General features: G+C 32.9%; 1 protein-coding gene across 1 annotated transcript; it reads left to right on the top strand.

Moving 5' to 3' along the window:
- Positions 1-6699: 6699 nt before the first annotated feature.
- LOC143068408 (isoaspartyl peptidase/L-asparaginase-like) lies at positions 6700-13086 on the top strand. Its single transcript, XM_076242423.1, has 7 exons — positions 6700-6819; positions 9551-9749; positions 10231-10373; positions 10851-11011; positions 11292-11419; positions 12045-12155; positions 12877-13086. Exons 2-7 carry the CDS (start codon positions 9557-9559, stop codon positions 13080-13082), a joined length of 942 nt encoding a protein of 313 aa, XP_076098538.1. The 5' UTR covers positions 6700-6819; positions 9551-9556; the 3' UTR covers positions 13083-13086.
- Positions 13087-13973: the final 887 nt, after the last annotated feature.

Raw genomic sequence — 13973 nt, 5'->3', positions numbered from 1 at the left:
AAAGTTTTTGGTCAAGGTAGTTTAGTTAAAGTTTTTGGTCAAGGTAGTTGTAGGTGAAGCTGAAGTCCAATCAACTTGAAACTTAGTAGACTTGTTGCTTATGATATGATCTTTCTAATTTTAAAGCCAAATTAGACTTTTGACCCTAATTTCACGGTCCACTGAACATAGAAAATGAAAGTGGGAGTTTCAGGTTAAAGTTTTTGGTCAAGGTAGTTTTTAGTGAAGCTGAAGTCCAATCAACTTGAAACTTAGTAAACTTGTTGCTTATGATATAATCTTTTTAAATTTGAAGCCAAATTAGACTTTTAACCCCAATTTCACGGTCCACTAAACATAGAAAATGAAAGTGGGAGTTTCAGGTTAAAGTTTTTGGTCAAGGTAGTTTTTGATAAAATTGAAGTCCAATCAACTTGAAACTTAGTACATATGTTCCCTATAGTATAATCTTTCTAAATTTAATACCAAATTAGATTATTACCCAATTTCACGGTCCATGGAACATGGAAAAAGATAGTGCGAGAGGGGCATCCGTGTACTATGGACACATTCTTGTTTAAAACCTAAATTTATTGTTAACTTCCAACAGAGATCACAACGGATAACAACTATTAGTTACACAGTCAGGTTGTGTACACTTTGGCATCAGCAGCATCATCATCTCAGTCTGTGGTTAAAGTTTATTTAAACATCATTAACTTTCTGAAACATTATGAATGTTGGAAAATATTTATTTTCATTTTTTGTATTTTACAGCTTTTTATACGACCGCAAAAATTGAAAATTTTTTGGTCGTATATTGGTATGACGTTGGCGTCGTTGTCTGCGTCGTCGTTGTCCGAATACTTTTAGTTTTCGCACTCTAACTTTAATAAAAGTGAATAAAAATCTATGATATTTTAACACAAGGTTTATGACCACAAAAAGAAGGTTGGTATGAATTTGGGAGTTTTGGTCCCAACATTTTAGGAATTCGGGGCCAAAAAGGGCCCAAATAAGCATTTTCTTGGTTTTTGCACTATAACTTTAGTAAAAGTAATTAGAAACCAATGAAATTTTGACACAAGGTTTATGACCATAAAAGGAAGGTTGTAATTGATTTTGGGAGTTTTAGTTCAAACAGTTTAGAAAAAAGGGGTCAATAAGGGCCCAAATAAGCATTATTCTTGGTTTTCGCACAATAACTTTAGTATAAGTGAATAGAAATCAATGAAATTTAAACACAAGGTTTATGACCACAAAAGGAAGGTTGGGATTGATTTTGGGAGTTGTGGTCTGAACAGTTTAGGTATAAGGGGCCAAAAAGGGGCCCAAGTAAGCATTATTCTTGGTTTTCGCACCATAACTTTATTATAAGTAGATAGAAATCTATGAAATTTAAACACAAGGTTTATGACCACTAAAGAAAGGTTGGGTTTGATATTGGGAGTTTTGGTCCCAACAGTTTAGGAATAAGGGGCCCAAAGGGTCCAAATTTGAACTTTGTTTGATTTCATCAAAAATTGAATAATTGGGGTTCTTTGATATGTCGAATCTAACTGTGTATGTAGATTCTTAATGTTTGGTCCCGTTTTCAAATTGGTCTACATTAAGGTCCAAAGGGTCCAAAATTAAACTAAGTTTAATTTTAACAAAAATTGAATCCTTGGGGTTCTTTGATATGCTGAATCTAAAAACGTACTTAGATTTTTGATTATGGGACCAGTTTTCAAGTTGGTCCAAATCGGGGTCCAAAATTAAACTTTGTTTGATTTCAACAAAAATTGAATAATTGGGGTTCTTTGATATGCCAAATCTAACTGTGTATGTAGATTCTTAATTTTTAGTCCCGTTTTCAAATTGGTCTACATTAAAGTCCAAAGGGTCCAAAATTAAACTAAGTTTGATTTTAAGAAAAATTGAATTCTTGGGCTTCTTTGATATGCTGAATCTAAACATGTACTTAGATTTTTATACGACCGCAAAAATTATAATTTTTACTCGTATATTGCTATCACGTTGGCGTCGTCGTCGTCGTCCGAATAATTTTAGTTTTTGCACTCTAACTTTAGTAAAAGTAAATAGAAATCTATGAAATTTTAACACAAGGTTTATGACCACAAAAGGAAGTTTGGGATTGATTTTGGGAGTTTTGGTCCCAACATTTTAGGAATTAGGGGCCAAAAAGGGCCCAAATTAGCATTTTCTTGGTTTTCGCACTATAACTTTAGTTTAAGTAAATAGAAATCTATGAAAGTTTGACACAAGGTTTATGACCACAAAAGGAAGGTTGGAATTGATTTTGGGAGTTTTGGTTCCAACAGTTTAGGAATTAGGGGCCAAAAAAGGGCCCAAATAAGCATTATTCTTGATTTTCGCATAATTACTTTAGTATAAGTGAATAGAAATCAATGAAATATAAACACAAGGTTTATGAACACAATAGGAAGGTTAGGATTGATTTTGGGAGTTGAGGTCCCAACAGTTTAGGAATTAGGGGCCAAAAAGGGGCCCAAATAAGCATTTTTCTTGGTTTTCGCACCATAACTTTAGTATAAGTAAATAGAAATTTATGAAATTTAAACACAAGGTTTATGACCATACAAGAAAGGTTGGGTTTGATTTTGGGAGTTTTGATCCAAACAGTTTAGGAAAAAGGGGCCCAAAGGGTCCAAAATTGAACTTTGTTTGATTTCATCAAAAATTGAATAATTGGGGTTCTTTGATATGCCGAATCTAACTGTGTATGTAGATTCTTAATGTTTGGTCCCGTTTTCAAATTGGTCTACATTAAGGTCCAAAGGGTCCAAAATTAAACTTAGTTTGATTTTGACAAAAATTGAATCCTTGGGGTTCTTTGATATGCTGAATCTAAAAACGTACTTAGATTTTTTATTATGGGCCCAGTTTTCAAGTTGGTCCAAATTGGGGTCCAAAATTAAACTTTGTTTGATTTCATCAAAAATTGAATTCTTGGGCTTTTTTGATATGCTGAATCTAAACATGTACTTAGATTTTTGATTATGGGCCCAGTTTTCAAGTTGGTTCAAATCAGGATCCAAAATTATTATATTAAGTATTGTGCAATAGCAAGAAATTTTCAATTGCACAGTATTCAGCAATAGCAAGAAATTTTCAATTGCAGAGAAACGTCGCACGATACTGGTGTCACCTAACGTTACACACTCAAAGACGTAAGACAAAATAAAAAAATTGGAATGCATGTTGTTCAGATGGCTTTTTACAATAAATTTTAAAGGATTGATTTTTTTTCCGTAGAAGGAATTTTATTCTTAGATAAAAGATGTTAAGCTTTAGTTTTATTAACAAATTAAAAATAGAAAAGTAAGTTGAATTAAAACCATTTAATTATATGCATTTTAATTATACGGGTAATCGATTTCTGTTTTTATGGATAAACTTTGCACTGCAAATGCATTCATTTTTGCACTACAGAATGTCAAGGCAAAGGGACTGCGGCATATCTAGCATGGCAGTTCTGCACATCTTGAATATATGCAAGGGAATTAGCGGGAACGATTATTATAGCTGTTTTTTTCTATTAATTTGTATTCTAGCGGATCCGACTATTATAGTCCGGAAAACACTTCAGTTCCGCGAGGAAATCTCCGAGTCTCCCCACCCGGCCTTCTTTGTGAATCAGTAGAGCTTCAAAATAAAAAGTTAATTTTAAAGTTTTCTTATTAAGCAACAAAATAAAATAGTCGTATTCCAAATCGTCTGTGAAAACTGCAATCATGACAATTAGACGGAACGTTGGAAGCATATTTTATTAAAAAATAACGTCAAAATCGTATGTGGGGACATTGTATCGGACATTTTAGTTTTATCTGATATTTTGTATATTAGATTTAATTTATGGGAATTTAATACTAAAATAGAGATAAATGTTTGTACTTTTATCCATTATAAAAAAAAATATGTAGCGTATGGCACTGTATTAAATAAACATCATGAGAACACAGAAAACGTAACCCTACGTTTAATTTGGTTTGAAGGGGACAAAATGTCGGACATTGCTAATCAACTGGAATAAAAAGAATTTGTTTTAAAATTTCCTGATTATTGCATGAGGTGAAAGTGTGATCTTTGTACAAATTACTAGTATAAGAATTATTTACTTTCGACATGGGGATTGCTCTGGAATTCCCTTTTTGGGACAATTTTTGAAAAATTACGGCAACCTTTTTTGCATGGGACACATAATTTGTATCATCTTGATCCCTTTTTCTTATATTTCCGTCTTTTCGAGAGAGAAAAATCGACAGTACGTCATCGCCCACTTATAAATTGCTTGTTCTAGACAAACTTTTATACCGTTTGGTAAAAAAGATTATATGTTTTTTACGGTATTCAGAATTTCACAAAACTAAAAGTGTAACGCGGGACAAGGAAATCATATTGCAAAATAAAGGTTTTATTGAGTTTTTATGAATGAAAATGGTCTGTTACATATACAAAATTGTAATATCCTGAAAGAAGAGTTTAAAAGCTTTAAAATGATATACAACACTTCATAATATCATTGTTTATGTTTAAAAATTAACAAGATGAATGTGTCTTGTCCGCGATTTCACCAAAGTAACACCAGTAGCGTGCGACGTTTCACTGTAGTATTCAGCAATAGCAAGAAATCTTCAATTGCACAGTAATGTGCAATAGCAAAAAGTTTTCAATTGCACAGTATTGCACAATAGCAAGAAATCTTCAATTGCACAGTATTGTGCAATAGCAAATATTTTCAATTGCACAGTATTGCGCAATAGCAAGAAAATATTGTGCAATAGCAAGAAATTTCAAAAAATTGGAGTTATCTTTTTTTGTCTAGAATAGTAGTTGAATCAACTTAAATCATTGCTTTATACAACATACAATGTATATTCACTTTTACTTCCAACTGATAAATTAAAACAATCTTTACCATTCAGTGATAACAAGAACTTTATTTTACATTTAATATTTTATGATGTATTTAAATGAGTATTTCAATATTTTATGATGTATTTAAATGAGTATTTCAATATTTTATGATGTATTTAAATGAGTATTTCAATATTTTATGATGTATTTAAGTGAGTAGTTATTGTTGCAAACTCCATTAGAAATTTGAATTGACATCAGTTTTGGAAAAAGGGAATGGGGGATGTGTAAAAAAAATGGGGGGGGGGTTAGATTTTTCTCATTTTATAAATAAAAAGAAAATGTCTTTAAACATTTTTTGAGAGGATTAATATTCAACAGCATAGTGAATTGCTCAAAGGCAAAAAAAATATTTTAAGTTCATTAGACCACATTCATTCTGTGTCAGAAACCTATGCTGTGTCAGAAACCTATGCTGTGTCAACTATTTAATCACAATCCAAATTTAGAGCTGAATCCAGCTAGAATGTTGTGTCCATATTTGCCCCAACCATTCAGGGTTCACCCTCTGTGGTCGTATAAAGCTGCGGAGCATCTGGTTTTTATTTATAACTTTATCACTTATCTCGAAAAAGATCTTCAAAGATTACACTAAATAAGAATAAGAACTTCGAAAAATCAAACAACGGATTGCAACATTGATGAAAATAAATATTAACAATGATTGTGGAATAGAAATATCATTATGGTCGCTCTGGGTGATCACCCGGCCGGCAATAGAACTATAGCCATAGTGGGGCGTTCGTTTGGTTATGTTCATGTGCAAGCGGAGTACACAACCACGTCTTGTCAGAACGGGGACGTTAAATATAATGTCTTCTGTGAAGAGGTTGCCACGCTCTCTGCGCGTTACATAATATTTGAATTGTCTGTATGTGACCTGTTGCAAGACAAAATTTATGTCCGTATCCAAAATAGCCGCATTTTCCAATGCCAGTCCAAATTTCCCAAACCATTTTTTATTCGAACATTACGGATCAGTCTTTTGTAGACGAAACGCGCGTCTGGCGTACAAATTTTTAGTCCTGATATCTATGATGAGTTAATTTGCAACCACTAGATCGACCCAACTGCTGGATGATGTTTCCTTCCCGATGGTATCACCAGTCGAGTGAACAGCACTTCTGTATTAACATGAATTATCATTGATACGGTTAATTTTTTTGAAATTCTAAGGATTTTCTACTCCAGGATGATATTAGTTTAGCTGTACATGTATTTTGGATTCTAGATGCTCAATAACCTTGTACTTTATTTTGTCTATTTACTTTTTTTTTATTTGAGCTTCACTGATTAGTCTTATGTAAACTACACTGGTCACTATGGTTAGTTTGTTTTCATTCTAAGTGGCCTCTTTTACATAATTAATTATTGTTTATATATAATCATATATTGTCAATATGTTCTCTTCTTGAACATTCATTTCAATCAACAAGCAGAAATCAACATGGTACCGACGACTATATTATGCATGTACTATTGGTCACTGGACATTATTGGTCACCGTCAACCTTTCTTTTTTGGATAGAAACCAGTATTTTGTGACAAATATGTATCATCTCTACATCTAAAAATTACTTGTTTATATTTTAAATGTTCTTACACATGAGATCTCATTATGTTATGGTATATAGAAAAAATACAATCCAGATTATTTTGTCTCCTGGTCTATTTATAACATTCCATAGTTTATACATTTGTTTCGAACCTTTGCTATTGTTAAATTATATTATGTTAACATAATACTGGTAGTTAAACTGACCTGATATATGACACAGATGTAAAATTCATTGGTTTGGATTAACTTGTACCTGCTTAACATTTATTTGTGACAACATATGATTGGTCACACAATGTCCTAGCTTTCGGACAAATTCTGTTGATAAAAACATTCATACGGTAAGAATATTACTATTTATATACATACGTCGTGATAGAGTAGTGGAAGCTGACAAGGGAGCAGTTGCTGTGTTGCTTGTATAAGCTTTACATCCTAACGATTTTTTCCCATAAGATTGCTTCGCTCTTTATTGATATCCCACATCTCAAATTACAGGTGTAGCGTTTCCTAATCTAGCCCCCTCCCTGCAAATATGTTTAACCCCGCCACATTCTGTACATTTCTGTCCCAAGTCAGGAGCAATTCATTTGGTGCTTGTCGTTTGTTGCTGTATATGATATATGATTTTCGTTCGTTGTTTTGTACTTACTAGAATATACAAATTCGTTAGTTTTCTCGTTTTAAAAGTTTTACAATTGTCATTTCGGGGCCTTTCAAAGCTGACTTTTGCGGTTTTGGTTTTGCTCATTCTTGTATGCCGTACGGTGGCGTATAGTTGAGTTGTTTTAAAACTCCTATCATTTGATCTCTGGTGATGAGCTGTCTCATTGACAATCACACCATCTTATTTAATACTTGCTAAAATAAAATTCGCATTAACATTTTTAATATAATTCGCTTGTTATAGTCTAACCACGTCCACTCTGTGTTTTTTTTTTGTTTCTTTTTGTTTCCATCTGATGAATTAATACTTTTTCAAATGATTTTTATACGACCGCAAACACTTTTTTTGCAATCGTATATTGGTATCACGTAATCGTCGTCGTCCGAAGACATTTGGTTTTCGCACAATAGCTTTAGTATAAGTAAATAGAAATCTATGAAATTTAAACACAAGGTTTATGACCACAAAAAGAAGGTTGGGATTGATTTGGGGAATTTTGGTCCCAACAGTTTAGGAATAAGGGGCAAAAAAGGGCCCAAATAATCATTATTCTTGTTTTTCGCACAATAACTTTAGTATAAATAAATAGAAATCTATGAAATGTAAACGCAAGGTTAATGACCGCCAAAGGAAGGTTGGGAATGATTTTGGGAGTTTTGGTCCCAACAGTTTAGGAATTAGGGGCCAAAAGTGGCCAAAATTAAACTTTCTTTCATTTCATCAAAAGTTGAATTATTGAGGTTCATTGATATGCCAAATCTAACCGTGTATTTAGATTCTTAATTTTTGGTCCTGTTTTCAAATTGGTCTACATTAGGGTCCAAAATTAAACTTAGTTTGATTTTAACAAAAAATGAATTCTTGGGGTTCTTTGATATGCTGAATCTGAACATGTACTTAGATTTTTGATAATGGGCCTAGTTTTCAAGTTTGTCAAAATCGGGGTCCAAAATTAAACTTTGTTTGATTTCAACAAAAAATGAATATATGGGGTTCTTTGGTATGCTGAATCTAACCATGTAATACGATTTTTGATATTTGTGCCCCTTGTCAAATTGGTCCACATTGAGGACAAAGGTCCAAAATTGAACTTTATTTGATTTCATCAAAAATTTTATTTTTTGGGTTCTTTGATCCATGTACTTTGATATGCTGAATCTAACCATGTATTTAGATTTTGGAGATTGGACCATAAAAGGTTAATGTCCAATTAAAATATTTAAGTTCTGAGACCATATTCATTCTGCGTCAGAAAACTATGCTGTGTCAACTATTTAATCACAATCCAAATTCAGAGCTGTATCAAGCTTGAATGTTGTGTCTATACTTACCCCAACTGTTCAGGGTTCGACCTCTGCGGTCGTATCAAGTTGCGCCCTGTAGAACATTTAATTATAGCTCGTACTTATGTTATACTTTTACACCACTGTCCCAGGTTAGGGGGACGTTTGGGATCCCATTATATGTTTAACCCCGCCACATTATGTATGCATGTGTCCGTCCCGAGTCAGTTGCCAATGGAACAATATGTATGATGGGCTTAAAAGTATATATATATATTTATATTTATGATTATATATTCTCAAAATGTTTATTAAATTGAATAAAATAAATACAGGGAATATCTATTTAGAAAATCATGACCTTGGAAAAAGTTGTTTAATTGACCGATACGTTGCATATAACATGTTTACATGCAGACCAGACGGTGACATGTTGCAATAACAATTAGTTAAAATACTGGACATACGTGTATTCTTCAAAGAGGGTTCAAACATCAATTGCCAGCTTGGTCAAAACATGCCAATTAGAGTCAACTTAATAGATATTCATCCATGTATCTTTAGAATGAAAATTATAATGGTCAAATTAATAGAAACCTTGACACTGTTCATAATCTGTATATATACTTATATATTTTACTATATGGGAGAGACCGTCCGTTATGGACACTGGTCCAGACCGGCTTGAATAATGAATTCTTTCGAATAACCATGTGTTGTGTTACACCTGTAATTCAGTGGTTGTCGTTTGTTGATGTGTTGTTACATATTTGATTTTCGTTCATTCTTTTTTTACATAAAGGCTGGTAGTTTTCTCGTTTGAATTGTTTTACATTTGTCATTTCGGGGCCTTTTATAGCTGACGATTCTTTGCTCATTGTGGAAGGCCGTACAATGACTAGTAGTTGTTAATTTCTGTGTCATTTTGTCTCTTGTGGAGAGTTGTCTCATTGTCAATCATATCACATCTTCTTTTTATAACCTGTTTTTACAAAAAAATAATAAGATGATACGAACATTTTTTTATTTCATTAATCGAGTTTTGAGTTTTTCAATGAAAAACCAGGCCGAATGAATGATTTTTTTTATCCTAACAACTTTTGTTAGCACGTTCAATTATAGGTCACTATGTCTGGTATTCCTGCAATTGCAATCCACGGAGGAGCATGGGCAATTCCTGACAATCTCGCTGAAGCCAGCGTAGAGGGTGTCAAAGTCGCAGCAAGAATAGGGTACAAAATATTAGAGAAAGGCGGTTCAGCAGTGGATGCTGTAGAGGCTGCAGTAAGAAGTCTAGAGGATGACCCCGCTTTTGATGCAGGTTTGTAAAGGCCATTACGCTGAAAGGAATATTATGTACAAGAGGAACTGGAAGGAACGCCTTGCACATATCTAGACAATGTTTTACTGGTGTCTGACATTTGAGTGTATCATGTTTTGCAGCGTGTTTTAATTTATTACTGTATTGAAAAAAAAAATCTTAATTGGATCATACCTGCTACAGTTTAACCCAGTTGCAAAACATCATTTCCCAAATAGTAATAGTTATAAGTTAATCCCTAATATGCAGAAAACACTGCTTAGTTTAACAGAAAATGAACTTTTCTTTATTGGATTAAATATGTAACTAGTACACATTTTTGTTTAGAGACCCGCTGAAGCCCGCCTATGGGTGCGGGATTTTCTCGCTGTGTTGAATACCCATTGGTTGCCTTTGGCTATTTTCTGATCTTTGGATGGAGTGTCGTCTCTTTGAAACATTTACCATTTCCCTTCTCAATTTTATCCATGTGTATTGTCAGGAACAGGTTCAGTGTTAAATACCGATGGCGAGGTAGAGATGGATGCAGTACTAATGGATGGTAAAGACTTGAAATGTGGAGCAGTAGCCTGCATACAAAACATCAAAAATCCCATATCAGTAGCAAGGCTTGTAATGGACAAGGTATTGCCATTAATTTGCACTTCACAATTTTACCATACTTTAAATGATAAAAAAAAAACAGTTACCAAACACCAACTTGTAATAAAGTATTCTGTTAATAAGAAGCAAGTGCTGTGTACCAAACTTAATCTTATTATACGATGTACAAAAGATATGAATAACTGCCAATTGACATAGGATTACATAGACCTTAAAAATAAAAGGATATGTGAAGTGTCAGAACAAAATGCACCCATGGTGGGATGTGACCAGAATAAGGTATTTCAGATGGACGACTATAATTGTGCTACAAGACAGAATAGGTAGTGTTGATGAATGCAACTTGGGAATCATTAGGATATTCATACAGGTTGTAAATCAAAACCAATACGAAACATTTTAATCTCCTTAGTTACAGTGGCTACTCTTTGCTTTGTTTAATCTTAATATTGAAACCCTTACATGCTTACAAAACAATCACAAGAATATGTTTTTCAGACAGATCATGTATTGTTGGTAGGCAATGGAGCTAACAAGTTTGCAGAACAAATGGGTGTTGAAAGTGTCGAAACAAAGCAGCTTGTCACAGAAGAAGCTATCAGAGAATGGGAACAGTATATCAAATACAAAGTCACAGTGAATACTTTGTTTAAACAAAGGTAACAAAGCATTATAGGAATGAGAGGGGCGAATTTTTCAATCTTAATGAAATACATGCTAAAAGGCTTTCAGTATGTGTCTCTTACTGCTACAGAAAGTAGATACATTTTACAAATATTATAATGTGATGTTATTTCGATGTTTAAACAAACAATACATCATCATGATATTCCAGTAATTAGTATTTTTTTTCGAAAAATACAGAAAATATTTAATATGAGAGAACTGTTTTTGTTTGTTTGTTGTTGTTGCATTTACCGGTTTAACCTTATTATCCAGAGAGCCCATTGGACATGATACAGTAGGTGCAGTAGCTATAGATACATCAGGTAATGTAGCATTTGGCACATCAACAGGTGGTATCACAGCTAAAATGCCAGGCAGAGTTGGTGATAGTCCTATCATAGGTAAATTAAAAATAATCCAGGCTAAGTTAGAAATAAGAAAGGTTCTTTATATCTATGTCTTGTCTGTGATTGTTGCTATCCGATGTTGTTGACATTTTATCAGTAAAATACGAAAAAAAGATTTTTTTCCTGCAATTTTCATGATGGAAAACCTTAGTTCTTGATGAGAATCCTTGACCTTCAGCACAGACATTGTTGCATGTTTTGCTGTTAAAGAGTAACAGATGAGTTCTAGAACATGTGTATATCCTCAACTCCTACTATTGTGGTGATTGGCTTAATACAAGATTAAGTAATCTTTACATGTAGATATTGACTATCAAACCTACATAGTTGGTTGATTTATTGTTCTTTGAAATAAATTAAAAACGAATGTCCAGTGGCAAATATTTCATGCATACTCAGGATTTACCATTTTTCCTAAAACTTATCAAGATGTTAAGGGAACTCTTTGTGCATTTTACAAAACTTACCCCTGTACCTTATGACTTGCAGTGCGACATGAAATCCTCTTTGAAGTACAGTGACCAATATTTGAGATCATGATTTCAATACCAAAAACTGTTACAGAATTGATGGACAATTATCTGTGTTATCTTTAATTTATAAGATTATCCTAATACAGGTTCTGGTGGGTATGCTGACAACAATTCTGGAGCAGTATCTACTACAGGTCATGGGGAATCTATACTCAAAGTTTGCTTGGCTAAAAATATCACTACATTATTAGAACAAGGTAAAACTGCAGTCATCAACTGATATCAACGTGTTTAAAAATATTATTTAATAAATCTTCCTTTCTACAGGAAATTAAATGATCATTTAAGTGCCAAAATTTTCTCTCCTTAATTATGGTCTATGACCAGTTACTTTCACCATGAAAGTAAGATTTAAAATATTACTTCCATGCCTACACCTATCATGTAATACAATAAGGACGTGCATAAATACTGCATGCTCTAATTATCTTCAGAAAAATAGTCTTTTTATTCTCATAAACTTTGTTTAGTGTGATCTGATTAACATGGAAATGCTGCTACATCTCATTAAAATGACTAAAATGTGTGAAGACCCAATGAAACATAATTTCTCAAATACTCAATTGAATTTATACATCCTTGCCATTTTTGGTCTTGAGCCTTTAAGCTGAATGAAAATCCAGAAAAGCACTTTAGATGCACCAAATTTCAAAAGTAGTAATGCTATTTTCCTAATGCATGTAGATTAAATGTTTGGTAGGCTTGCTTGCTTTGTTTGTAAAAATATTTGTTCAAGCATTAAACAAATTTATATAAGCTGAATCCCTGCCTTTTTATTGATGCCAGATGTTAATCTTAATTATGCTTGAGCAAACACTTATACAAACAAAGCAAAGAAGCCCACCAAACATTAAAAATACATGCATTATGAAAATAGCTGTAATAACTAAACATTATTCAACTTGAATCCTATTTAAGGTAAATCTGTACAGGAGGCAGCTGAGGAATCATTATCTACCATGTTTACAAGAGTTCAAGGGTCAGGAGGTGTGGTTGTAGTGGACAAGCATGGAAATGTGGGCAAACATTTTACCACAGAAAGAATGGCTTGGTCATGGATAAAAGACAACCAATTAAGTTATGGATTGAACCCATCAGAACATTTCACTGAAATATTAAAATAAAAGGAGATTATGACAAAGTGATTGCCATTTATTATTCCTTCCCCCTTTTGATTGATTGATTGATTGTTGGTTGCTTTACGCCACATTAGCACAAAAAGGCTATATCGCGGCGAAAGCTAATTCGAATATTTTTACAATTTAAAGCATATTTTAAAAATAAGACAAAAAGTCCTTCAATATACTAAAATTCTAGACCCCCTTTTGAAGTGTGTGCTTTACTGTAAACCAACTTATTTTTCACCCATACTTTATTTCCCGTTTAGCCTTTTCTATCCCAATTTGCAGTGATATAATTTTGCTATTTTCATATTAACTTGATGTAGTTAGAAAAGGAAAGTTCTAGGTTTTAAATTTTTGCGACGATTTATATTCACTTTTTCTTCTTCTTGTGAAAGTCGTAAAAATAAATCGCTTGTGAAAATTAGTTGGTTTACAGTATATGGTGTCCATACTTTTGTCCTTCAGTTCCACTTCTGAATTGGCTATTATTTCTTAATCACTTCACAGAATTTTGTGAAACTTTAACAGAATCTTTCTCACATGGTGCACTTATGCACCTCTTATGTATTTAATTTCTTCATCTGAATAGTTTTTTGAGTTTAATTGGTCAGCCTGTTAATCAGTATACATGTATAATCAGAAATTCTCTGAATCTTTAACATGCAATACCTTTGTTTTTTATCTGAATTTTTATTTGAGCTTTTCTAAGAGAATCACAGACTCTCATTGCCGTTAGTTATAGTAAGGGGAGATTATATTGCAAGCTTTGCCTACACTACCTCTAATTTTTGGTAAGATTTATATTTCTTTGTCCAATACCAATCTTTCTTTATAATGAATGTCTTTATTCCTAAAATAAGTTTTTTATGTGTACTGCTGAAATTTGCGATA

Source organism: Mytilus galloprovincialis, chromosome 3 (genome assembly GCF_965363235.1).
Source record: "Mytilus galloprovincialis chromosome 3, xbMytGall1.hap1.1, whole genome shotgun sequence".
Classification (NCBI taxonomy): domain Eukaryota; kingdom Metazoa; phylum Mollusca; class Bivalvia; order Mytilida; family Mytilidae; genus Mytilus; species Mytilus galloprovincialis.
The sequence above is the reverse complement of the archived record's forward strand: the minus strand, read 5'-3'. Positions and strand labels throughout refer to the sequence as shown.